We start from the raw sequence: 25,544 nt of genomic DNA, 5'->3' as shown, positions 1-25,544 counted from the left end.
CCAAACCATCACCATGATTATATTTGTATCACTGTGATTTTCATGAACATGATTAGTTTTGTGCCACAAATAAGTTCCTTTCCTGGGAGAAGCTGGGATGAAGTTTGAAGTGTGGTTATCTTGTGCTTTTTAAAACTATGGTATAGCCGTCTCTCTAAGTTGTCTCCCACTGCTAGTCTGCCACAGTCTCATTAGGACACGCATGCATGTATACCCTAGTGTCGTCCTCCCTCGTGATCCAGATGTTGTGCACGCTCCTTGCTCGCGGCTCGTCTGCAAATAGCGCATTTGAACAGCAGCAACGACGGGGCAGGGAAGTGTTTCCCACCTTGCGAAGGCAAGTGTTAAAGGTGATAACAAAAGGTTGACGTCACCGGGCTCATCCTGATCCTGCCGCACAACCTCGACCACTGAGGAGAGGTGGAGGAGTAGTTTCAGAGGAGGAGAGCAGCTTCTCCCCCCCCCCCCCCCAGTTGCCATAACGTCTAATGGTTCGTGTCTGGAAGGAAAAGGTCTATCTCTGATCAAATTTCTGGTAACCTAAGGGCACACTTAACTAATGGGATCCTATCGATGTTTCTCCCCCTCCGAGCCTGATCTGCACACGGCGGAATGTTAATGTTGCCACAGCCTGTCCGTGTTGTCTTTGGGCTGCTCCCGAGTCTGGCTTTATTGTTTGTAGTCGGTCCGTAATGTCATGGAGCTTGACGGATAAGATTCTTTTCTTAAACGCAGCAAAGCAACACTCCTGCGACTGACTGGACTATGGAAGTGACCGGGTTTACTCTGCACATGGTAAGAGGATACAACTGTCAAATGTCAAGAGATAAAAAAAACTGTTAAGTTAGCATTTGCATGACGATTTTTTTAAAAGTTGAATACATCCGTGGTTATTATGTTGCCCTTTAAATGTTTCCTTAATGACAGCAGGGAGGATGTGCTCTGTGGTGTCCTGTGCTTACCCAAACAAGAGCCTGACTTTACTTTTGCAATGTAGCTCTCTTCCCCAACGTTTTCCCAAAGAGTAGATAATTAAATTTCAGACCTTGTTGTCTGGGAAACTCGGGCCCCTAGACTCCCTGCAATTATCGTGTAGAAGGAACCCTTTTTGCATCGGGGTGCTATGTTTCCCAGCCCAATGAAGATTAATTAGGTCTTAAAAACAAATGACTGCAAGGCCTCTCCCCATCTGTAAAAATGCAGGTCGCCTCTAACGACGGCGATGACACATACCTGGAAGCATGACAGTGAACCGCCTCAAAGTTCCTGTGAGATATAAGGCTCGGCTTACGACAGCACATATATAGATTTGGCAGCCGTTTCCAGCGTAGAAGTGGAAGTTTGACTTGGATTTCTGTGTGTGCTCATGAACATGCTTTTTCTTTTTTTGTCTTTCTGTCTGATTTATGTGTTTTGGCTCTTGCTTATTAAAAGCAGCAGACGAGCCTGAATGTCAGGAGCACCTGGTCTCCTTTGTTCGTGTCACGCTGGTCAGCGTTGTAGAAAATTACAGCGTTCCGTCAAATTGAAATACCACTTGAATGCATGTGCTAATTAGATCTCTGCGTGGCTTTTCAAAGTGTCTCTCCTCCCTCTGCCCGCCAGGCTTGTGCTGACTCTTTCACCTGTCACCACAAACCCTCAGTCTTCGCTGAGGGCCCGCTGACGGGAAAAGCAAGACGCTTTGTTTTTTGTCAGCCAACTCCTTGACAAATATATTGGGACGTATTGATTACACTGTGGGCAGAGGGAGGGGTAATTTCCTCTAAAATACTTACGTAGCATCTTGGCTGCTATAGCTTCTCGGTCTACAGATGCCTGTGGACGAGGTTAAACCATTGCAGAAAAAATAAAGTACACACACACCTACGTGTTTAAGCGTACTTGGGTGGACGCTTTAAAGTAGAGTAGTGAGTAGAGTTCAGTGTGAATGTAATACGCACACCCACGCAGTCCTCTAGATACTAATCTCACTCTGCAACTTTCTTCGTGTAAGCAAAAAGCAAAGCAGATATTCGTGAGTGATGATTGGTTTTTCACGGAGCAAAAGCAATCGTTCCGAGCACCTTACGTCCCAGATGTTCTGCGGTTTGGAAGGTTCTCCACGCGGCAGCCAAAACCATCTGATTCCCAACATCAGGCCAGACAGACAGACAGACAGCGGTAATAAGAGGATAACATCAAAGCGCTGCTTCATTTCTCTGAGATTTCCCGAGCACGACTATGAATAACAGATCACAAGGTACAAGAACTTGAGCAGATTTTTTTTAATGTTTCAGCTGTTGTTGGGGTTCGCAGGGAGCTCATTAAAACACATTGATTAGTGACGGCCCCGTTTCTGGGATTGTTGACTGTGGAAGGCTTCGACTAACCAGCGTGTTCTTTGATGCAACGGTTTCCTGCGCTGGAATGAGCCACTTGGTTTATTCAAAGCCAATCATTTGAATGTTGCATTTTAGAGACGCTACTTGAATTGGAAATGTGTGACGGTACTCTCGTCCTTTTCATTTTCCAGCGGGGGCCTGTGTATGTTAAATCTCTTGCAGGTGTTGCCTGTGAATTTGATGTGCACAGCCGATTTTTATTCTCCTCACCCCGGTAGCTTCAGATGAGCCGCATTTGTTGAATATCAACCATTTGCTAAATGAGGCTGACCCCCTCTGTCCCAGCCAGCAGGGCAGAGATTTCCCAGGTAGCAATAATCTGCCAGCCGGCTCCAACTTTCAGTCCTCCAGCTGTCAGCCCGTGCTCAGCCACCCACTCAGCCACCCACAAACTTGGAGAGGCGCTCTGTGAGGTCACCCGATGTCTTCCCAGCTGTATGAGTCCGCTTCCAGACAGAGGCCAGATGTTTGGTAGCCGTTTGTGTGAAAGTCAGGCGACTCTGTGCGAGGGTGAAACGCGGGTCGCGCTGGGAGTAAAGAACTGCGGGCACATGATGCATCCCGATCAGGTATTTGGGACATCACGGGCAACTTGTGGATACGTCTGAGACCGAGGGACTGACCTGCTTGGTATTTAGTTTAGTTCACATGGGATTGATTTATGTTGTGCCAAGTGACTACAGGCGATCGACCTGATTGTTTGTTATGTTCTTGTACTGTTATGTTCTTCGTGTGTGTGTGTGTGTTTCTTTTAGCATGGATTTGCATGTTAGCCGTTTCCTGCTGGGTAGGTTGTGTCACAGCGAAACCCAAGGCTTTAGGCCAGGGAGTGCTGCAACCTCGCGTTCCAAACACCAAAAGACCAAAGGGCTTTCTGAGATTGTTGTGTCTTCAGCCTGAGGGCAATCGGGGAAGAATCTGAGCCTCGCGGGGACATTGAAGGCAAAAGCAGCGGCCGTGGCAGCAGGAGGAGCGAGGCTTGGTCTAGGACAGCGTCTGTCTGAGACGACAGGGTTGTTTATCCGACTCCCATCTCGCAGGAACAGCAGAGGAACAGGGCAGAGCCTGCTATCTGTTTACGGCACGAGATAAGGCCGCCTCAATCGGATCACTGACCCTCCGCTGACACTCTCCGCCCTCAATACCAACCCTGTGTAAGAAGAGGTTGCCAGGCGAGTCCCATATCACCCCTGAGTAATCCTAATAGGTGCCATTAGCATGCCCGCGGTTTGTTGACGCGGTTTTCCAACGTCCATGCCAACTGTACATATCGGGGCATCATTAGCCACCGCTAGAGAGGCTCAGAGTGTGACCCGGCGTGCGGGGTCAGAGAGAATGCCACAACAAAGCGCCAGCGAAGCTGCAGGGAATAGCAAGTGGAGGCATTGAGGGAGAGTGAGCTCAAAGTGTCATAGTTAGCGCAGACATTAGATAAGGCTAAGCTACCAGAGGATTATAGAGGGAGGAGATGTAAAATGCTGTTGGCTAATTGGGCTTTATTTTTAATATTTCAGGGGGTTCATTATGATCTGAATTGGTGACGGATTTCAGCTCCGGCTGTAGTTTTTGAGGGTCTTTTTGGAACAGGCTTTACCACCTGAATGATGGCAGTATCCTTGTTTTTGTTAATGCCGTGCCATTGAACACGGGGTATAGTGCGTTTAGAGGAATGCTACTTTTAATTACCAGGATTTTAATCACGTTACATAGTTGTATTTCATAATTCTTGCCTAATTGTGAGCCTAGTTACCTCACATTCCCTCTCTTCAACAAGAATACGATGCAAGTCACGTATTTGAGGTATTTAAAAATCCCAGTTTTAAAAACAATTCCCAACATTATTTTTGCTCTTTGTAACCTTTGGCGGGACACAATAACCTGAAGGGCGGACTTTGGGGTATCATACGGTTATATTCCCCAGAATGACGAAGCAGCGAGTGTATCTGAAGCCCTGAGGCTTGCTTTGTGGAGCGCGTTGCTGTGGAGAGAGAGACTGAGGGCGAGCGGTCAACGCGCGGCACTTTGCCGTGACCCTCCTCGGTTTATCGTGGCCTGCGCCGCTCCTCCAGGCCTCCAGTGCGTGGGCGCGTTTTCTCTTCCGCGTGCGTGCGTGCGGTTCGCACTGGAGATCTAGCCTCGCTCAGAATGGGGCCCTTCATAACCTCTTAACCCTCCGGTCCTGTTTGCAGCCATTGTTGGCCGCGCTGAATGGTATCTCCGTGCCTTGAAAAGTAACCAGATGACATTCTTCCTGTTGTTCAAAAGGGCCCAGGGTTGTGTTGTGAAAGGCGGCTGAAAGGATAGGCGAAGACTGACCTTCAGAGGCTAATCTCTGGCATGTCATTCAGTGCCTGTTTGAGGCAAATGCAGACCTTTCTCCCTGATAGCAATGTACCAAGTCAAACACGGCAGAAATTCCTATTAGATTTATATATAACCGTTACACGCCAAAAAACAGTCAAGTTGCTTTCTTTTCTTTTTTAATGGAGCCTCCAGTATTAAGGAACCAGGGGGTGTTTTTGCAGCGGCTGAACTGAATCGTTATTCCAGACGGGCCGTGTGTCTGACACCTACATTGTCCAAACAGTCTCTCCAGCCTGTGAGTGAGCCCTCTGTACACAGACCTGTGGCATCAGCAGTGCTGCATGCTGAAATACCGCCGGTGCTGTGAAGGCAGCGGGGATGAAATGCACTTACCGAGACAGTAAACATCGGCGCGGCCCTCCAACTAGCTCGCGTTGTTTATGTCTCCTCCTCTCTGGTGTGTTTGCTGTCTTCAGCTGGCTAGCGTTTCCTGGAATGTGCAGAGATGCAGTTGTTGCTTGGGGGGGCGGGGGGGTGGGGGGGGTAATCACAGTTCATAGTTCAACTGTTGGAATCAATCGGACAGCAGTCACGTTATTCCCCTGAGCTAGAGGACCACACCTGACTGTTTGTGAGCATTGAGGTTATCTTAACAGGATTGTTGTTATGAAGATTGGGTCACACAATAGGAGCATATCTTTTTTTATTTTTCCCCTCCAACATGAAGAGGTTTAAAAGTTGCTATTAAAGCTTTGACCAACAACTGTTACATTTCTGCCGCCACTTACAGATTAACAGCCTTCACGGCATAATACAGTGTAGCTACCCAGTTCTAGAGGGTTTTTATCCAACACCGTGACTCTCAAAACCCCCTGAACCAGATGCTCTTTGTCTACACTGACAAGAAGTCTTTAACCATTAATGTGTTCAAGGGGATTTGCTTTTCAGCGCGTTAGAATGCACTTTACTGGCATTGAGCCGTCTTTGAGTGAGAACAAAGTTTTCTCCCTGCGACCCGTGAATAGCACTCCTGCTTCCTGTGTTCGCGCTGTGCCACCTGTATGGGGTTAAGATTGGGGTCAGACCTTTTTGCAGGACTCTGTTGTCTGAGGGCCGCTTTTTTCAGCCGGTTGAGCTGGGGACTGACGTGAAAAAGGAAAAGCTGTCAGGTTTTTAAAGGGACTCTTTTGTCGGACATCTTTCAACGATAAATGATTGGCACATCTCCTGCTATTTCCCCCTTCTTTTGTTTTGCCGCCGTTGAGCACGACAGCAAATGGTGAAATTGACCATAATGTGTGGCGAGGTTGTTTACAAAGGAAGCGTTGGATCAGAAAAGGAAATATGTCAACTTTGATCGTGCTATAGCGCAACCGTTTTGCACCAGTCAGAAAATATCCCCAGAAGTAGTCCAACATCCGCAGAAGGTGATGGAGCTAGAGATGGAGAGACGGGGTAGGGGCAGAGGAAGAAGGGGCGGGCCGCGGTTTGAAAGGCGTACTTAAAAGTGTGTAAAGACTCCTGAGGCCGGTCATGTTGCTGTGTGACAGGGAAGCATTCGTCTTGCAGCGTATCTGACGTCCCAGGGTCTCATTGCGAGGGTCTGCCTGAGCTGCGTGTCGGCTTTCTGTAATTAATAGCCAGTAGCCCCCCCCCCCCCCCCCCCCCTCTCTCGACCCCCATCAAGGGACCAGGTGCTGTGTTTGGATCTGCTCTGGCATGGAAAGACAGATACGCAGATCCGCCGGTGGTGGGTTTCACTGTTATCGGGACAAAACTCACTCTCCCAACCCAAAGAAACAAAGACGCTTTATCACGACGGTGTATTTTTAGCGGTGCGCCGATGACTGATCGTGGGGCAAAATATGCGGTTCATTTCGTCCACAGTGTGTTCGAGCGCCATTGTGCTCGTGTCCTGTGCTGTTTAACAGGCCTAGCGGGCCCTGACAGATTGCCATCCCGATGGGGAGATTTACCCAGCCAGCACCGCCAATGGCACTGACACCATCATTAGGCTTTGATCAGCTGCAGTCTGCAAGTGGAAGGAGAGAGAGAGTAATATTCTTGATCTAATTACTAGGAGACATTTCAGGCGGCGTAATGTGTGATTTAACCTTTTGTCGGAGGCTATAAACGGAAGCTGGGTTAATCTTCCCTGCAACCTCTTTTCCACACAGGGGAAGAGTGCCTTTAAATTTCCCTTTTCCCGTGGAGCTGGTAAAAACCCTACACGTCGCCAGTGCGGTATGCTAGCACACAAAGGCTGACTTTCTACTTGAAATCTCTCAAGGCAATAGTTCTCTGACCTTTGAATGTTACCAACAGCTGCTTTGCAGGGACTCACGTGCTTTATGCATTTGGAGAATTGCAAGTAGAACAAAAAAAAAAAAGCTGTCCTTTGACTTCTGTATGCTTCCTCCGAATGGATTGTTTCGCAGCCCCCCTTTTGTTTCTCTCCCTCTCTGGTTCTTTCTCTCTTTCTTTCTTTCTCTCCCTCACCATCACCACCCACACAGCGCTGCAGCGTGATGAGTGCGGGAGACTTGATTGAACAAATAGATCGCAAAGTGCAATTTGGGGGGTTTGGGTTAATCAGTCAAACATAGTGAAACAATTCTTTGGACATGAGGGGATTAGTCTTGCCCACGCTGAGCTCATCAGAGCCCATTCTCCCCAGCGCCGGCCGGGCTTTTAGGGCCAAGGGCCACGGCCTCACTGGCTCCATGGAGAACCACACACGCACCCCTCAGCATGCTCCATTGCCTCTGAATGCCCCACCACTCTACTCTCCCTTTTGTTACGGAGTACAATTGGAATGATGGATTAGCAAATTAAATGCAGACCTTTCTATTCATGGCCACCCTTGCTCTCAAAGTCTCATTCACTGGATCTATCGCAAACCTACTTTAACCCGGTGACCAGGTCCACTGTGTCCTTAAATTCCTTCAGAAAGAGTGTCTTTTGCCCTTAAATGCATTCTTAAAAAGCTGCTCCCCTTCAACTTTCCCAACATAAGGGCTCTCAGTATCTTGTTTTTACAGGGATGACTTCCTGCACATTTTCTTGCTCTTTCATTCTGAGTGCTGATCACACTGATAGGAAGTGGCCCCTGCTATGATGATGTGTTGGCAAGCTCGGGGGGCCCGGCTGCAGCCCGGCCGAGCCTGCTCTACATTACCTGTGTCATTGTCTCCTCCGTGTTCCCCAGAGCACAGCGCTGACCTGCCTGACTCGCGCTCCCTTGCGTTGTGCTGCCTTTTATTTATTTTCAAATACCATCGTCATTTTTTTTTTAATCAGTTTAATTGCGTTGTTTTCATTCGGCGTTCACTCACTTATATGATTTGGTTTTGCAGCAGCTACTGTGAAGTATTGCATTTATTTGTTCTGTTATTTACTTACTTTGTTCTATCACTGTTTTTTTAACCCATAGCACCTTGTTGTGTCTGGCGATGCTATCTTTGAATACAAATGTCACATTCACAGCACCTCTGCCACACATACTGCTCGTATGATGCAACTAGAGCTGGAGCCATTAGTCGGATAGAGCTGCTGTTGGTAAGTTATAAAAATAACTTTTTTTATCATATTTGCTCAAACTGCTCAAACTATCTCCAATGTGTCCAGAAACATATTTTAGTGAAGAGTTTAGCTGTAAAACGAGAAGGTTTGTTTGCTCCAGCCGGTGGGCGGAGCTTATGGCTTGCCTGTTTTCAGCATGGCGGCTGGGTAACGAGCTCTATACCTCGTGTAGGATACAGGGACAGTTTGAGCAAATGTGATTTTAAAAAAAAGTTATTTTTTATAAAACCTGCCAACTGCAGATTTAATCGATTAGTTGTTTGACTGAAAAATAACCAGCAACAAATGGAATAATTGATTATTTGTAGAAGTTTTTGTAGATTTTCTCATAAAAAGCTGGTTGCAGCTCCTTAACTGTGAGGATTAGCTGCTTTTTTTCTCGAGTTTTTGGACTGTTGGTCGACAGTTGTGACTGACTCAAGTATTTGGTCAATTTTACACTTAAAAATATATATTTACCAGCCCTAAATATTCAGCATCCATCTTACAAAGGGCTCTTCTTATCTTACACTTTTCCTGACAGTGCAGCTCTAGTTTAATTCTGTATTTCAAAGTTCAGTAACCCAGGTTCCACTTTTTTTTCCGGTTTCCCACCAAGCAGATAACAGAGGCCCTGCTATCTCGCCCCCCCCCCCCTCGGCCCCAATCCCCTCTCCAGTGCAGTGTGATTGCTGTACTCTGTAGAGACCCCAATTAGCAGGACTATCAGGCCTCCTGAAGGTCACCCCCAGAGCTTTGGTGTGAGAACAGAGGAGGGCTGGACGGGTCCGGAGCAGCTCTGAGAGTGACGGGGCTGAGACTTCTCAGCTGGACCCTGGAGCTCTCGACACAATAACCAACACTTTCTCAACGGCAGTTTGCATATTCTCCATTTTGCATCGCACGATTTTGGCAAAAAGTGTCTCTACATTTTTTTTTTTGCTAAAGGTCAAGTGTTCTCGGCGGACCGTCGTAGTATTCTGTGACCATATCTGAGAGATCCATTTGTCATTAGCTCCAAAGTCCCCTACTTCATCAGCCCGTGTCTGGTGTCTGCTATCTCGGGCCTGATTGATGGCTCTGTCCTTATTGCGGGGGAACGAGGGTCGATGGCAAAAAATTTGCTGCTGGGTGCATTAATGCTGAGCTCAATGGCGTAGACCTTTGAGCATGCCTCATCAGTCTTGAATCATTGGACGGCCGCAGGAGATCTGAGATGAGCGGGCATGATGCAAGAAAGCAAGAGAGAGTGAGCGATGGGGAAAAGGAGTTTTATCATCTGGGCTAACTCTATGACTCATACCACTCTATCTCACTGGGACAGGCCAGAGGGAAATCTAGACAGAGATTTGGGCAAAACTTAGACAAAATGTAGAACTATTTAGCTCATATGTTTGGTCACTTTGACATCCCAAACATCAGAAATCAGTAATTGAATCATCGGATATAGTGCCACGGTTGTTGCGTGACATTTGGTTTGTTTGCTTTGGGATTGTAGTGATTGTTTTTTGGATATTAAACCCAGAACCTGTGTAGGAGTAAAACAAAAAAAATCCTGGTGCCATGACAACACCAGTAACACACACGACTGTACGTGCAGGCTCACAGTCAGACAGACAGACTGACAGGCAGACAGACAGGCGGACGGACGGACGGACGGACGGAGGGTCCGGCGGGCCAGATGTTCCCTCGCAGACACAGAGGTGAGATGTTTGCCTGGCTCACTAGCTGGCTGCCCAGTGCCCCCGAGCCAGTGTCTGCTGGGGGAAGAACTGGGGGCAGAGAGGCTCTCGCATATATACGCAGGAGACGGAAGGAGAGACCACAAATGTCTTGTGTGTCACAAAGGGCGAAAGGAGCCCGTCTCGCACAGCCCTGTCTCTGGTGAGGGGGGAAAAAAAGACGTCTTTCATTCCTCGGCTGGTCTGTAGGTGCGAGGGGGACTCGTTTGGTCTCACTGCAGGCCAGACTGAATGTCAGAGCTGCCATGGAGGCGGCTGACCTTACCAACCTTACACAGACACAGGATGCAGACACATCGGCTTTTATCTGTCATGTACACAGCAGGGTTTGGAATCGACATGTAGCCATTCGCTTTTGACTCGTGTGGCTGCAGCAGTATATTTTCACCAGTTTTGTGCGTCGCACCAGACCTGCATCTCTCTTTTTCTATGGCGTGCATTAAGAAGATCTGCACGAAGTTTGGAAAATACTGCCACAGAAGCATTGCTAGTAATTACAAATGAATTAGACACAGTTAAGAATACGTGAGTATTCATGGCAGCATCATTATTATACATTACAGCATCTTAAACTCTTAAAATTGATGGTAATTTTACAGATGTACACACCGCTCGCACTTTCATTAATGTCACAAGTTACACTTACGACATTAATGTGTTTAAACCAACAGCATGGGAGCATGGTGTCGGCAATAAATAAGAAGACTAATGGTAAACAAGATTATGCTTTTAATGCGGCATAATAAAAGGTTGAATTGTTTGGAGGAGTCCTCCTGCAGTGCTGGACCAGGCATGAGTCTAATTAGGGTGTTTTCTTTCTGTGTGTGTGTGTGTGTGTGTGTGTGTGTGTGTGTGGATTGGTATATACGCAGCTCATATGGGAGAGAGGCCAGTTAGTATAATGGCAAAGTGGATAAATCTCTCACAGCAGGCCTGTGTAACACTGGAAGCTGTTTTTGTGCGTTAAGCCCCTTTAGGATGATTTGTGAGAGTCGGCGCTCGCACAGTTATGCCTAGCTGAGCTGCTCTGACCCCGCTCTTAAATCAGCCGAGCTGCGCTCACAAACAGGCCGGGGCTGGTTAATGCCGGGTCAATAATATGGGTCCGGGTGGGACAAACACACAGAGGCTTAACTTTTCTCTCCGTTAAACACAGTGTACATGTCAATAAGGAGACATTGAAATACTAGAGGAGGTCTTTATTCCTGCAGGGGAAAGTTACTGGTGTATATGTAGGTTTGCCTGTGTAATATCCTGTGCATGCACTATATATATATATATATATATATATATATATATATGTACAGTATATGTATATATATACATATATGTATGTGTGAATGTGTGTGAGAAAGGGAGAGATCGGGGAACAGCTGCATTGATTTGGTTTTTGTTTGCTGAGTACTCGGAGCAGAAATGTAAGCCGTGGGAACACCTGGAGAGAGGGGAACATGGGAGAAGAGGAGGTGGTGGTGGTGTCAGCTCTGCTACTGGCTCTGTGCCAAGTATGCATGCACACACACACACACACACACACACGTGTGCACCTCTGATGTGTGAGGGCGGCCTGGGATCCCAATCAGCAGCACTTAACAAAGCTTTCCTCTTTCTCCCTTTAATCGCAGGCTCAATTTGTCACTGGGGTGTCCAATTTCTGATAAGCGCTTTGACTGAGCGAGGCGAGGTGGGTGTGGAGAGGAACACAAAATGGATGCACCTGCTAACAAATGAAATCAAACCACTCCATCTTCATTTTCCCCCTTCTTTTTTTCCCCGCCAGCTGGAACAATGCTGCCGTGCTTTAGCTCTCGGCACATTGAGTTATTCCCCGCTAACTAGGGAGACGGCCTGGCCGACTTACAGTCACATAGTTGGGACATGCTCGGAAGTCTTTCTTTGAAAACCGCTGATGGGCCACCGGGGCTCATATCTATTTCAGACCTGACGGGAATTAAAAGATAGGGTATATGCGGTTTATTTCAGAAGCATTTTTTGTTACATTTCTTCCAATTCTTTGAATCATTTCATTCGGTCTGCATGAAACGATCGGATGGCCCGTCCACCTTCCGAACCACCGTCGCCGGGTGTCTTCCACCAGGCCGGGCAGACAAAATGGTCCCAACGCTAACATGCTAGTGATAGCTGCGAGTGCTGACAAGCCATGTTGGTTGTTTAACCTCATTATTTGAACGCAAGGTGCGAGTGAGACATGAGGCAGCTCTCAGGTGGACTGGTCCTCCAGCAGTGGTCAGGCTGTGGGCTGCCATGTGTTTTGGGGGAGTGGCCGGGATGCACTCCGGGACAGCTTCCTCTTACTGGTTTCCCCAAGGTTGCCTACTCCAGCTTTAATGTAAAAGGCTAATTGCATAATTTCCTTTTAGCCTCAGTGTGTTTTCAGAACTAATTAATTTTGTTCAGTCGTATTTTTTTTTTGTCAGAATTACGAGGCTATTGTCATTTTTATGGACAGAGCAGGACAGGTAGCTCATATTGGATACAAATATCTTTGTGCATTGAAAAAGCAGGAGATCAGTTAAACACAGGCTTGTTTAGGTTTCTTCAGCCTGTCTGTTCCACAACTAAGTGATTTATACACCCAAGCAACTTGAAAAACCTGCTGCCTCAAGTCTGACGATTTCTATCACTGCACATAGCCTAACACGCACACACGCACACGCACACACACACACGCACCCACACGCACACACAGATGGTAGATCAACGGTAGTCTAGTATCTGTATGTCTGTGTTGTTTTAACCATGCCATCCTAGTCCAAACCCCGCAGTCTGGCATCTGACACGGCAGCATGTGACTCAGCACATTGTTGTCTGGGGTGATACGGGGGATATGTGAAGATAACACGGATGCGGTGGCAACGCGCAGGAGATGAAACGGAGCAGTGTTGCTCTCGTATGTATGAGCGGTGTGTCGGAGTTGTGTGATCTGCTGGTTACCAGGAGGCTGAAGTTTCTCCAGAGGATAAAAGAGTCTCTTCCACGGTGTTTACTTGCATTCCTTGTGCCTCTCAGTGTTTCTCTACTGTTCTCATCCGGCATATCCGAGCCAGCGCCGTGCGGGCTCGAGGGATGGCGGCGACGTCGGGCCTTCGGTCCGTCGGTCAGTCCACCGCTGTGCTCTAAATATCCCAACAACCAGTTGCCGAGCAATTTTGAACGGACGCTCGTGGACTTCATACTCTTTGGTGATCTCTCGCCTTTTCATCTAGCGCCCACAAGCAGGTAAAAGTCTTTGTATTTCAACATCTGATGTCGGCGTTTAGTTCAGCTGAAGCCTCACTATGTTGACATTTCCCTGGTCAAAGTGTTTTTAATGTCGACGCTGAGTAAGAACAGGCCCAGCCTCTGAACATCGTCATGGAGGATTTTAGAACAGCCTTGAGTTGATCTTTAATTACTGTGATGTATTTAGAGTGTGAGTAAATCCAATCCAATCTCGGGAACTGCTTCTTAAGATCTTTCTTTTTCTTTTACTACATGTCAGGTCTTTTTTTCTCTCCCTCGAGTGGTTTAAGACATGTCATGTCTGAGAGTAGGCTGGCTTATTCCTCACTGAGGCGTGCCCAGCTTCTGGCTGCACTCTGGATGGATATGCAGCAGATAAATAAATAACTAGGCTGGCACCCCTCACTTTGGATCTCCTCTGTTTTGGCAGGCCATCCACACTGCATTCTCGATCAGGTGTAAACATGTCTGTCAAGCGGCACAGCCAGGGGCCCCACGGCACGCATGCGGCGCTGCCAGTGCTTTCTGTCTGCCCGTCTGACCTTGGCCGGTCTTGACATGACTGAGCACACTTAACGCTACCTTCTGCATTTGGAGGGCTCTTCTGGAAGACAAGTGGGTTTAAGTGGCTGTTAGTGAAACTGACCCTAAGTTGAAGAATGGGGGCCTTTGGCTGGCTGGCTGGCTGTCCCCTCAGCGCTGACGTGGTGGACGGGTAATGTGGCCTTGACACGGCCGCCATCACTGCCGGTCTTCTCCGCTCCACTCGCAGCGGACAATGGACATCATCCAAGAGGCCGGGGAATGAGGTCACGCTGATAAGAAGAGGCCTCATAGTTTGGACGCTTGTTTCCTTTTTTTTCTTGGTCTCACAGCGCACAGCTACTCTTAAGAGCCGGCGTTCTCATTGTGAAACCAACTTTTCCGTATCTGACACGTCTACGCAACGACTTAGCCGATCCAGCTGTGGACCTCTGCATTATTCCAGGGGCATGCTGTCTCTCTCCGCTCCGTATCCGCCGTCTCACCTCGGGGAACTGTCACTTTTTCATCAGTTAGTTATTGAGCATTCATACAGCCTCCCAGTGTTTTTCGCAACAGCCCCCCCCCCTCCAATCCCCAAAGAAGAGTAGTTTCAAGTAGCTGTCTTCCTCTCCCCTCTCCCACACTGCTGCAGCAGCTTCCTTGGTTGACAGTTTTATGCCTGACACCCCGTGTCTAGCAACTTGGAAACCACTATTTTACAGACTCTCAATTTGTGTGCGAGTTGAGTTTGGGTTTGGTCGTCCTCTCTCCGTTTCCACCCCCTCCCCTCACTAACGTGTCCGTCTCCCACTCTTTTGCCCTTTCTCCATTGGTGTGAGATAACAGCTATGATGGGGGGGTGGGGGGGTGGGGGGCAGCAAACGGGCCATCCCAAACGCCTCGGGATGTGCTGGAGTCATCAGGATCCATTGTGAGAGGCCGTGTATCCCAACATGCCCGCGGCCCTCTGCTAGCAACAGAAATCCTTTTTCTATCTCTGTTGTTTGTGAGCCTGACGGGCTAATGAAGGCCAAACTGATGTATAATTTCTTCCTAACGTGCTCGAAAGCCAAAGCTTTTCCCCCTCCTCTGCTTTTGACAGAACGCTCCGGCTTGGTATTCAGGGGCAAAAAGCTATTCTCTGTTTCCGGCTCCTTTTTTCTTTCTTTACCTCCCATTCAGAGACTCGGCTTGCAAAGAAAAGTAATTTCACTCTCTCTGTCCCTGAGAGAAGCGGCACAGTGAAGTTGCATTGAATTTTTCTACTGCAACATTTCTTTCTTGGCTCTATTTCAGACCCATAACCTGGGGGTAAACATGCAATTAGAATAACAGCAGCCTGCTTTCTCCTCCGCTCTCCTCTCCTTCAGCCGTTAGCACAAGCAATGTACAACACGGTGACTTGGCTCTCCTAATTGCTTTTGCTTTTAATTGGTATAAAAAATGCTGTTAATATTCAACCAGTAACAGAATGTACTTTCTCACCTTTTTCTCACCGTTTATTACATTTTTTTTCTTTATTGTTTTTCTCTCCTAATATTGTTCGTGTGTCCTTCTAATGAGCTTGTTTTTGGTGCACAATCCTCACTTTTCTTCTCACCCGTTACTGCTGGTGGGTATTTTAATAGATGATTTCCTACATAATTAGCCTGATGCAATTCCCAGATTTCCTCCAAATGCAGATCCTAGTTGATGATGAGGATATTGATCAAAAGATTCGACATACATGCAGTCAGCTGGTCTAATTTCCTAAACGGGCTTCCGTCTATCTTGCTCCTTCTTCTCCTCTTTGCACAATTTCTTCTTCTTTTTTTTTAACTTTCTGATGGCTTTCTCTTTCTCCTTCCCCACCGAGGAATGAAAAGGAAATATAGGTCATCTTTTATGGGAGCAATTTGACACATGACACAAGCCATGCGCATCACTTGCTCAAGTCCTGCTTTTGTCTGCTCGTCTTTATGTGTCTATAATGAAAGCCACGCTGTTATTCACACACTTTTATTACGCTTCTATAAGTAGCTGATGTAGACTTGTCGAGTCCCCCCCACACACACACACACACACACACTAATACTCTTCGATCCCCGTGGTGTCTGTCTGCACGGGGCTGATAGTGTGAGACGCCTGGCTAAACTCCACCAAGCCCAATCCCCGCTCCACAGGCCTGCCAAAGCTGGCTCGGCTCGGCCTCCCCAGACGCAACCCTGTTTCCACTCAGGACAGGAGTCTCTACATGACAGTGGCGGGTTAAGTCATCGGGGGGTAGACGCTTATTTGCCTGGATGTGTGGGTGTCGCATGGTCGTCAGAGGGGCGTCAGGACCCAACAGTAGCCACCGGCCGAGCCGGTCACGTGCCGACTACAGCCTCAGTCTCCGTCTGGACTTTGACGGTGTATCAGGTGTAGTCAGTCCCGCTGCTGATACAGAGAGTCTGTTTGTTGGAGGAAAAAAGCCTCTGTGGGGGCAGGTGCCTTTGTAGGAAGTGCCAGCGTTTGGCGTGTGATGTATATTTGAAGTTGCTGTGGCAGCGGTGCTGATAGGCGAGTCAGTAGTCGTCAGGCCTCTGTCTGCTGGGTTTCATCTCCCCCTGCTCTCCTCCGTGGAGCAGATTGTCAGCTGGGGTATTACCATAGGCTGACCTTTGCCGCTGCACTCCCCACTGCACAGCTTTCTGACATTCAGGGGCGCTGTGGGGGAGGCAGGAAGGGGGCGGGCTGATGGGCTGATGGCCTGTTGGCTGGTTTTTTTATGCCCGTAGTGCGTTGATGTGTGTGTTCTTATAACAAATGCACTGACAGCTTATGCTGGTGTGTGTGTGTGTGTGTGTCTGTTTTGTTTTTTTCACCCCCCCCCACATCATTTCAGTCTCTTGCCACCGTTTGATATTTAGTTTCTCTCCACCCCAAACCTGCCTGTTGTCAAAGAGATTGCTGTTATCCTTGGGTGAAATCTTGGCACCCTGATAAATGAGAGAGCGCTGGAAATCCTGCCTGCTCACATCAAGGCGCCGTGTAACTAAAAATCCTTCCAAGGCCGAGGGAAAAGAATAACATATCAGGCCAATTAAAGTTAATGCATGGTGACGCGCTGAATCGAGGGCAGGGATTGCTGCCATATGGTGGTCCAGGCTGTAAATCAGAAAGCGGGGGGGGGGGGGGGGGGGGCTGGGCAACAGGAAGGGTGATGCAGCATCAGTGCCACGAAACACCCCCAAATCCCTCATATCGCCACCCTACCAATCCCCCCCTCCCCCTCTCTCTCTACCCTTTTCTCCCTTCCGCCCCCCCCCCCCCCCTCCCCTGCCGCCCAGCAGCACCCCTAGGTGCAACGCTCACAGGTATCTGTGTAGAACTGGCAGCTTCATTAAGGCTTTTTTTTCTTTTTTCTTCCCTCCTCTCGCTGGGAGGATTTAAATGAGCTGTCATCCTGACCTTTTTGAGCTCCTGCTTTTTAAAGCAAGTTCAGCCCCCCCGCCACCACCCCAGCACCCGTCTTTCTCCCTCTCCACCTTTCTCTCTCGCTTTGTCACTCTTTCCTCCACTTGTCTCTTCTCCCCGCAGGGGGGGGGAGACACTTTTAAGCCATCACCCCGCGGCAGACGGGCACGCCAAGGTTGTTTTGTGGGTAATTGCCGCTCTCAGAGACGCTGTTTGTCTGTGCACACTCGCCGCCCTCCTCTGATGCCACGCAGCGAAAGGGGAGGGCGCGGACCCTGTAGACTTAATTTGCTCCCCGACTGTTCTTCAGTGCTGATTAAGCAAGCATCTGCGCTGTTTGGAATACAGCAGTCAGCCAAGTGGAGCGCGGCTAACGTTTTCTCCCTCTCTATTAGGTTATTGCACAAAGTGGCAGACATTTTTTCGGCGGCGGCTCCATTGTTTAATGTCCCCAAAATAAAAGGCCTCTTTGAGGTCCAGAGGACTTCAGAATCGATCAGAGACTCACTAACTTGTCAGCGCCGGGCCTCTCAAGTGTGTCCTTTTCCAGTGTACAGGAGTCATTAATTTCCTCCACCATGGTCTGGTGGAGGCAGAGAGGTAAAGCGCAGGTAGAAGGGTCCAACTGGCTGAGTAACATGGAGGACGAGGAGGGACTGAGTTGATTTAAAGCTGCCTGCCCCTCAGGCCCAGTCTGCCCGTTTCACTTCAGCTGTTTGATGTTTAATTGAAGTTGTTATTGGCATCAAATGTCACCTTACCTGATGCTCCAGGTGTGAATCAGTTTCTAATTGAAAGGTAACCACGTCTCCCTCAGCCCTTGGCCTCTGGGGGATCGGCCACAGAGTTCTATTAGTCTGGACCCAGCCTCTGTATCACCACGCACCATGTGCTGCCTTGCAGTTATGTCTGACTGCTGACCTCTCCCTCTCTCCCCCTCTCTCTCCCTCTCTCTCTCTCTGCAGTGTGAGGAGAAGTGTGTGTCCCATGTTGCATTAGTGTCTCTGTGAAATGCTGGCCTGTCTGCCAGGGCCAGGTGACCTCCCCCTCCAGCTTCTCCCCCACACGCAGATGAACACTGGACATCAGAAATGTAAGTATCTCGGGGAACACACACACACACACGCACACACACACGCACACAGAGACACACTATTAACTACCACCACCATCCCACACAACAAACCAAGCTGTTACAATCCTCCTGCCCGCCCAGCGTCAGATGCCCATGCCAAACCCTGGCCTGCTTCTCTTCCGCAGCTCAGTGTTAAAACCAGGAAGAGAGAGAGGGGACATTTTAGCACCATAGATCTGTCTTCAAGGGGAAATTAGGATGAGCTGCGCCGTTAATTTGCTGATGAACAGAGAGAGTCCTCGTCGCCCCCCGAAGATCCTGTGTGCGCTCCAATCGCCACGTTCGCGCGTTCGGACTCGACCGTCTCGGATGCTTTCACGCCATCAGGAAGAGTCAGTCTCTGTCAGACTGGCAGACAGATTGCGGCTGAGTGGTTCTGCCCTGATGATCTTGTAATGAGAGTGAATTTAAGAAGCAATCTGCTGCTCCGGTTTAACGGCAGACGAGTCGGAGCTGGCCCAGTTCATTCAATGTGTTTTGAATTTTCACAACTCGGCTGCTGACAAATTGGGACTCTTTACAGTGCGAGGGGCGGCCGCTAACCGGCTCCAGAGATTCACGTGTGACACACTGATGAATGGAAAAACATTTTAGTCAGTGTTGTCCGTAGTTCCTTGTCATTTCACCCTCAACACATTTTGAACTGACATTTTGAAAGCATTCAAATGCACATTCACATTGTGTAATAATGCGTTTGTGTCCAGCTGGTCGGCTTTATTTATTCCATCATAAAACATCTACATCTCCTTTCCTGCCTGTTTATCTAAGAGTAGGAAACTCGGCTCAGGCTTGACCCCATTTCTGCAGCAGCTTTTTTTTGTTTTTTCCGTTGTTGTTGTTGTAAAATGCTCCAGCTCATCAAGACTGTAATTTCAGAATCACAGTAATCAGCCAACCCCCAGGAGATCAGCAAGTGTGAGGGAGTCTACTAAGTGCCAGCGTCTGTTGCCTCACTCAAGCAGGCTTGTGACATAGTGCAGCCATCAGCTACACCGAGTCTCTGCTCTCCCTTTGTGTGACACATCGGAGCACGAGGCGCAACCAGAGTTCAATTTGTTTTCCTGCCCAACGCTGTAATCCATTTTGGTGATGGAGCGCGCTTCCCACACCACGAACGGTCCTAGAAGTGTAATTTCAATCTATTTTTTTCCCCCTCCTCCTCGTCATTCTCTTTCCCTTTTCATCCGCTCTTCAAAGTATCATTAACAGACACGGTGTTACATCAAAAGCAGTGGAGCTGTTTTTCATTTTAGGCTAAGTCATTTATTATCAAAGTGCCTTAGAAAAAAAAAAAATCTGTACACTCTGAAGTCGCCTCTCATGCTGCCTACGATCCAGCCCCAGAACACCTTCTGGATGTCCCAACGGTTTGTGCTTTGAGTTCCCCGTTTGCTGCCACGCGCAGCCAGAATCAGGCCTCAACCTTCAGGTGACACTCGGCCGTCTCCCTCTCCTCGTCTCTGCAGAGCCCCATCGTTTACCCAGCATGGCGGATAATTTGGCAGCTTAACTCCATGAGAAGTGTGCTCGGCTGCTTTTAGGCAAAATTCATAGACTAGTTGTCGCTTGAAATCTCTATTCAATACTCTGACAAGTTCCCGCAGGAAAAAAAAAAAGAGGCTTGGATGAAAGGTTCACATAATTAACTCCAATTTGTGTTCCCATTCGTCTACTGTATACTTTAGCTACTCGGATGCTGACTCGTATGTTACAGAATCTCGTCCGTGACACTTTCCCCTCCCTCTGTTCACCAAGAGCCCCAGATCGTCGGGCTGCCTCCTCTCCTGCAGGTGAATCTGTGCACACGGAGAGTCATTTAAAGTTACGGGCTTTGCTGGGGTCGCTGTCAGAGGCGAGGGCCACAGCAGCTGCTCTATTTATCATCAGGGAATGGCTGTGAACAGACGATGGCTGTGAAACGTAAAGGCTGTCGGAGGAGTAGATTAGGTACGCAAAGAGAGAGTTGTGGGTCACAAAGAAAACGGCTCGTACTCCAGGCCGGATGACTCAAGCGCCACAAAGTGGCCCTTCGCTTCTTACGGGCAGAACAAACAGTGAGTACAGCTGGGCCACTTGGCGGATTTTTCACATCTCCATCCCCACTGAGATCAAAAGCAGCCATTTTTTCTTCCTCTCCTTATCACATTTTTCGTTTTTTTTTTCAAAGGCTCTGCGTTCGTGATCTATCAGCATGGGAGGCTTTGCTCAAATGTCTGTAAGAATTGTAAGGAGGGGGGGCTTCATGCTTCATGCGGGAAGCCAAACTCGCATGTCTAATTTTGATGCCGAAGCTTCAGACCTAATTTCCTGCTCTTGTGTGAAAATCGCAATTTGCAGCAGCACGAACCCCTGCCCGCCTGCTGCTTAAACCTTGTTCAATAAAAACAGTAGTTTGAATAAAAGAAACCCTAATTAGTGCCTGCTGACTGTGCACTTGTGTTCCAGCCAGCTAGCTTGCAGCGGGGTAATTAACGCACGGCCAGACTGGCCTCTTTTCCCCCTGTTCGCTCCTTGGGAACGTGCTTAGTTGGAGATCTGAGAGACGATATGCTCGCAGCCGCCTACAAACTTCACTCATATCCTCATTAACCCTCCCTTGATACTTTTAAGCTGTTCAGCTAATCCAGGTTTCAGGTTAAGGTTGAGATGCTAATAAGCTACGCTTGCTTACTAGAACACACAATCAACAGCTGCCAGGACCCTTAAACAGTCGTAAACAGCAAGAGGTCGATTTTATCCACTGTTTGGGGAAAACGACTCTAAACAGCAATTTACCGATTTCACTACACATTTTTACAGCAGTTCTGCTAAACCCTTCATTCTGATTTGCTTTTTTTTTTTTTTTATCTCAAAATGCCTGCCTAAGCTTTGTTAACAATGTATAATCCCTTTTCCAATTTAATGGATTGGTCAGTTTCCAGACATTGACATTGCTTTCTTTGCCACTTGCCTGAGTCTTACAACTTAAGTATAAAACTCATTACACAAGTGCCGGTGGCAAACCGTACACAGTGACATGCTCGCTGCAGATGTTTCTCTTAACCTAAACGCCACTCAACGCTATATTTCCAACATTGTCTCCTAAATATGAATATGAAACTGCACAAATATTTACATTTATGTATAATTAATTTCAGGTTGTTATATTACATTATTTAGAATGAATTATTTAGATCATGTGAACAGGACTTAATCGTCTGACCCCGATTAGAAACCTTTTAGAGAAGCTAAAAGTTGCTGTCTGTCAGTTTTAAGTCTGACTGTTTGGATCAGTCTTTGCATTATTTACCCCGACTTCCAACTTTTCCACGCTGGCTCAGTATGCGCCCTTGTATCCCCGCGCCGCTTGTCTTGCTCCTCTCCGAACACAGAGCGAACCCTGAGAGATGATGTTGCACTTGAAGTTGCCGTGGTCTTTTCACATTCGTTCACGCTGTCCACAACCCTGGTTTGATCCAGAAGAGTCTTATTCCCAGGAAATGATGATAAAAGATGTTTTATTCATTGCAACAGCTGATGGTTCTCTCTTCCCACCTACTTAAAACCCTTTCAGCAGCTACATTGACATGAGCTTTTGACAACAGTTGCAAACAAAGGAGGCTGTGCCAGAATCTCACAATCTCTAGATATGTCTTGAGTACTGATAGCAAACAAGTTACATTCATCAAAGTGTTTAAATGGTATTTATTGTGTACTAAATGTAACCCGTTGATGAACCGCCTTTGTATTTATTCAGTCTGCTTTTTCCAATTTCCAACCATCAATACCTGTGTTTGACTGGCGATGTCCATCCTCAGCCAGCTTTGTGTCCGAGTGTTCATTTATCTGTGTTTGCTTACCCTGGCGTTTATTCAGACATTAGGCCTCGGCGATGGCGGGTGTCGAGCGCCAGCTCCTTGGCCCGGACCCCTGCATTAATGAGGCCGCCATCAGCAGGCTGAGCACTTGGTCACAGCGGCCCCCTGTGTGCCGCCCCGATCCGGCCCCCGCACATCGCCTCCCATTGTTTCCTGTTCACAAATGAAGCGGGAATTAATTAGCCAGTTGGCACGGCTCCCGGTGCCGCCGCGTCAGAGCTCGCAGTTCAGCTCTGTGCCTCGTCCCTCAAGCCCAGCCTGCCTGCTGTGAGACTGAGCATAACGGCCACGGGCACCATGAAACCGCGGACCTCTGCCAGCAATTGAGACATTTCAACAGAGAGAAGAAGTAGCCTGTATGCTGTACCGGTGACGTCTATTTTTACCTGAACAGAAGTCCCCTCCTCAGAAATAATGACAGTAAATTAAATGAAGGACCGTAACGACAGACCAGTGATCCTTCTCATAGATCAGCCCAGCTCATGTCCATCAGTCCGAAAGCTGTGGTGTAAGTAGGTCAGTCTGGCGGGGCCGAGGTGATGGAGACCGAAGTAAGCAGGGAGAGGAGCCTGTCATTCCTTATTATCACTGACTTTTCTTGTCTTAGTAAAGCGAGTGGCGGTGAGCACACTGCGTTAATTGGAAACATGCAATCACGCCCGTTAGCCGACACCTGCACCATCCTGTCGCACATTTTTAAACAGGCTCATAAGTGGAAACCGCACCCTCGCTCTCACACATGCACCGGCACATAATCGTGTTCACATTGTCACATCGACATTGTTAAATTTAGCCACGGTGCTTAGCAGGTGTAACGAATGTCTGCGAGCTGAGGCCTGGGAGGTGTTCCTGCAGATCAGAGACGCTGCTGCTGTGTCTGATTACTTGTCTGCTGTCATGGAGCTCCGCTCTCTGCGTCGATCTCTTTCTTTCCTTCTCTCCAAAGCAGACACAGGGGACCGTCGCTGCCTCTTTTATTCTTTGTTTAGTTTGTGATTCAGGAGCAAGCAACGCAGCCCCCCCCCCCCCCCCCCCCCCCTCAGATGCCTACTTATTGTTTGCCCGGATGCTGCGTCAATTAAGGCCACTAAAAGCCCCTGACCTCAAAGTCGTACACACCACCACGAAATTGGATTTTAGACTGGGAAGTGTGTCGGCCGCAATAATTCAGCTGAGAATGAGATTGGAAATCTCTCTTTGGCCTCATGAGACGGGAGCTGTGAGGGATTTAGGAGAAAAACAGCGAGGTATGGAATATGAGAGCGCTGTCCTCTCAGCTGCTCAGATTACAACCGACGTGCTCTTTTGTGCCATGTACACTTCCACCTGGATTAAGTTGTCTCTTTCTGTGCCTCCCTCCCCACTCTCTTCACCCCCCCCCCCCCCCCCCCCCAATTCTCCTCTTCTTGCTTTCTGTCTCTGTCTCTGCTCTGACCTGTCCTGTCCTACACCCCAGGGGACACCACGCAAAGGATGAGATCCGCTCCGTTTCCGACCCCTGCAGAATTGGATGCTTTTGCTAAGAAGGTTGCCAACAACCCCCTCACCATCAAGATCTTCCCCAACAGCGTCAAGGTACCCCAGCGGAACCACGTGCGCCGTACAGTCAACGGGCTGGATACGTCGGGCCAGCGCTACAGCCCTTACCCTTCCTCTCAGGCCATTGCCAAGACGGGCCTTCTCGCCATCATCAAGGTGCCCACAGTCAAAGGCGTCCTAAAAGATTTCGACGGCAGCCGGGCTTGCCTGCACCCCGAAGTCAACATGAATGCCCCCAGCGGACCCTACCAAGTGGCCTCGACCAGCACTTTAAACCACCACCCACCTCTGCAGAACCTACCCCGGCTCCAGCAGAGTGTACCCCTTCAACCACAGGACCCACCTCAGACTCTACAGATGCCCCTCCAGCAACAGCAGGGTCACACCCAGAGCCTCAGACACCCTCCCCACATGGCCCAGCACCCTCAGGGCCCACCCAGACTCCAGACTCTGTCTCAGCACCCGGCCCTTGGCCACCCGCAGGGGCTCCCTACCGTCATGCTTCAGCAGCAGCACCTCCAGCAGCAGCAGCCACCACCTGGCCTGCAGGGGAGCAGGAAGCTGCCAGATGGCGACCCACCGCCTAATGTTACCGTCTCTACCTCAACCATTCCACTCTCCATGGTCGCCGGGCTGCACCAGGGCCGCCAGGCTGACCTGAGCACCATCGTGCATCAGATCAACCAGTTCTGCCAAGCTCGGGCCCACGGCGCGGGAGTCACCTCCATGTGCGAGGGCCAGATCGCCAACCCCAGCCCAATCAGTCGCAACCTGCTCATCAGCGCCTGCTCCAGGGTGTCCATGCACAGCAACCCCGCCACCCCTGGCTTTCCCCCGCCCAACTGCATTATCGGTGCTCAAGAGACAGCCACCGCCCCGGTGGGAGCTCACCCGCCACACAGCGGGGCTATTATGAACCACTTGCCTTCCAACCACACCGATCTCAAGCAGCAGCAGCAGCAGCAGCAGCACCACCACCACCACCTGCAGCAGCAGCATCTGCATCAACAGCAGAATCAGCAGCAGCAACAGCTACAACATAACCAACAGCAGCAGAACATGCGCTCTTGGAATCAGCACCAGTTGGATCACTTGCCCCACATTCAGAACGGTGGGACCCACCTCTGCAAGCAGCCTTCCAGGGACCCCGCCTTCCATTTTAAGGGCATGGGCTACCCTGCAGAGGTGTGTGTGGGTCAGCCTTACACACTGAAACCTCCCGTAGAGAGGCCCACGCCCTCCCCCCCTGTCAACAACGGCATGTCCGGCCCCATGGCCCACTACACCAATGGTCACTACTTCCAGTCCCACATTTGGAACAGCAGCATCCTACCCACGCCCAACAGTGACAGCTCCGGGTCTCAGGACATAGCCATGCCATTCCACGGTGCGGGCCCAGGGGGGTGCACCACACTAGACTGTGGGCCCCCCGGGGCCCCCCATTACAGGCTAGGAACGAGCTCCTGCACCTCCTCTTCCTCAGCCCAGACTAATCTGATGCAAGCGGCAGATTACTTGGGTGGGGACTTCCAGAGTCCCTACTTCCGCGATCAGAATCTAGCGTTGATGGGCAAGATGCACAGGCCTCCTCTGAGCAGGGTTGGTCCAGAGGTCGGGGATGGCAGAACCGCTCTCATCCAGCACCCAGGGTACAGATAAGCTATGGCCTTGTCTACACAAGAGTTATCAAAACCCCTTTGTTTAGTCTTAAGAAAGGAAACACATGAATACAACTACATTGATAACTTCAAAACACCTTATGTTAAAGAGGGTAAATTAATATATTTAATGAAGAGCAGTAGGATGTTTTTTTTTT

General features: G+C 49.0%; 1 protein-coding gene across 1 annotated transcript; it reads left to right on the top strand.

Moving 5' to 3' along the window:
- The first annotated feature begins 692 nt into the window (after positions 1-692).
- Positions 693-25,528, top strand: fam222ba (family with sequence similarity 222 member Ba). The gene is made up of 3 exons (XM_079171745.1): positions 693-795; positions 18,163-18,290; positions 23,646-25,528. Exons 2-3 carry the CDS (start codon positions 18,209-18,211, stop codon positions 25,385-25,387), a joined length of 1,824 nt encoding a protein of 607 aa, XP_079027871.1. The 5' UTR covers positions 693-795; positions 18,163-18,208; the 3' UTR covers positions 25,388-25,528.
- Positions 25,529-25,544: the final 16 nt, after the last annotated feature.

Source organism: Pholis gunnellus, assembly GCF_910591455.1.
Source record: "Pholis gunnellus genome assembly, chromosome: 13".
In the NCBI taxonomy this organism is placed as follows: domain Eukaryota; kingdom Metazoa; phylum Chordata; class Actinopteri; order Perciformes; family Pholidae; genus Pholis; species Pholis gunnellus.
The sequence above is the reverse complement of the archived record's forward strand: the minus strand, read 5'-3'. Positions and strand labels throughout refer to the sequence as shown.

Bases quoted from the DNA above. Each gene is read 5' to 3' on its own strand.
- fam222ba (XM_079171745.1), top strand. From the start codon at position 18,209: ATGCTGGCCTGTCTGCCAGGGCCAGGTGACCTCCCCCTCCAGCTTCTC. The intron at 18,291-23,645 runs GTAAGTATCTCG...CCTACACCCCAG, and splicing joins GAACACTGGACATCAGAAAT to GGGACACCACGCAAAGGATG.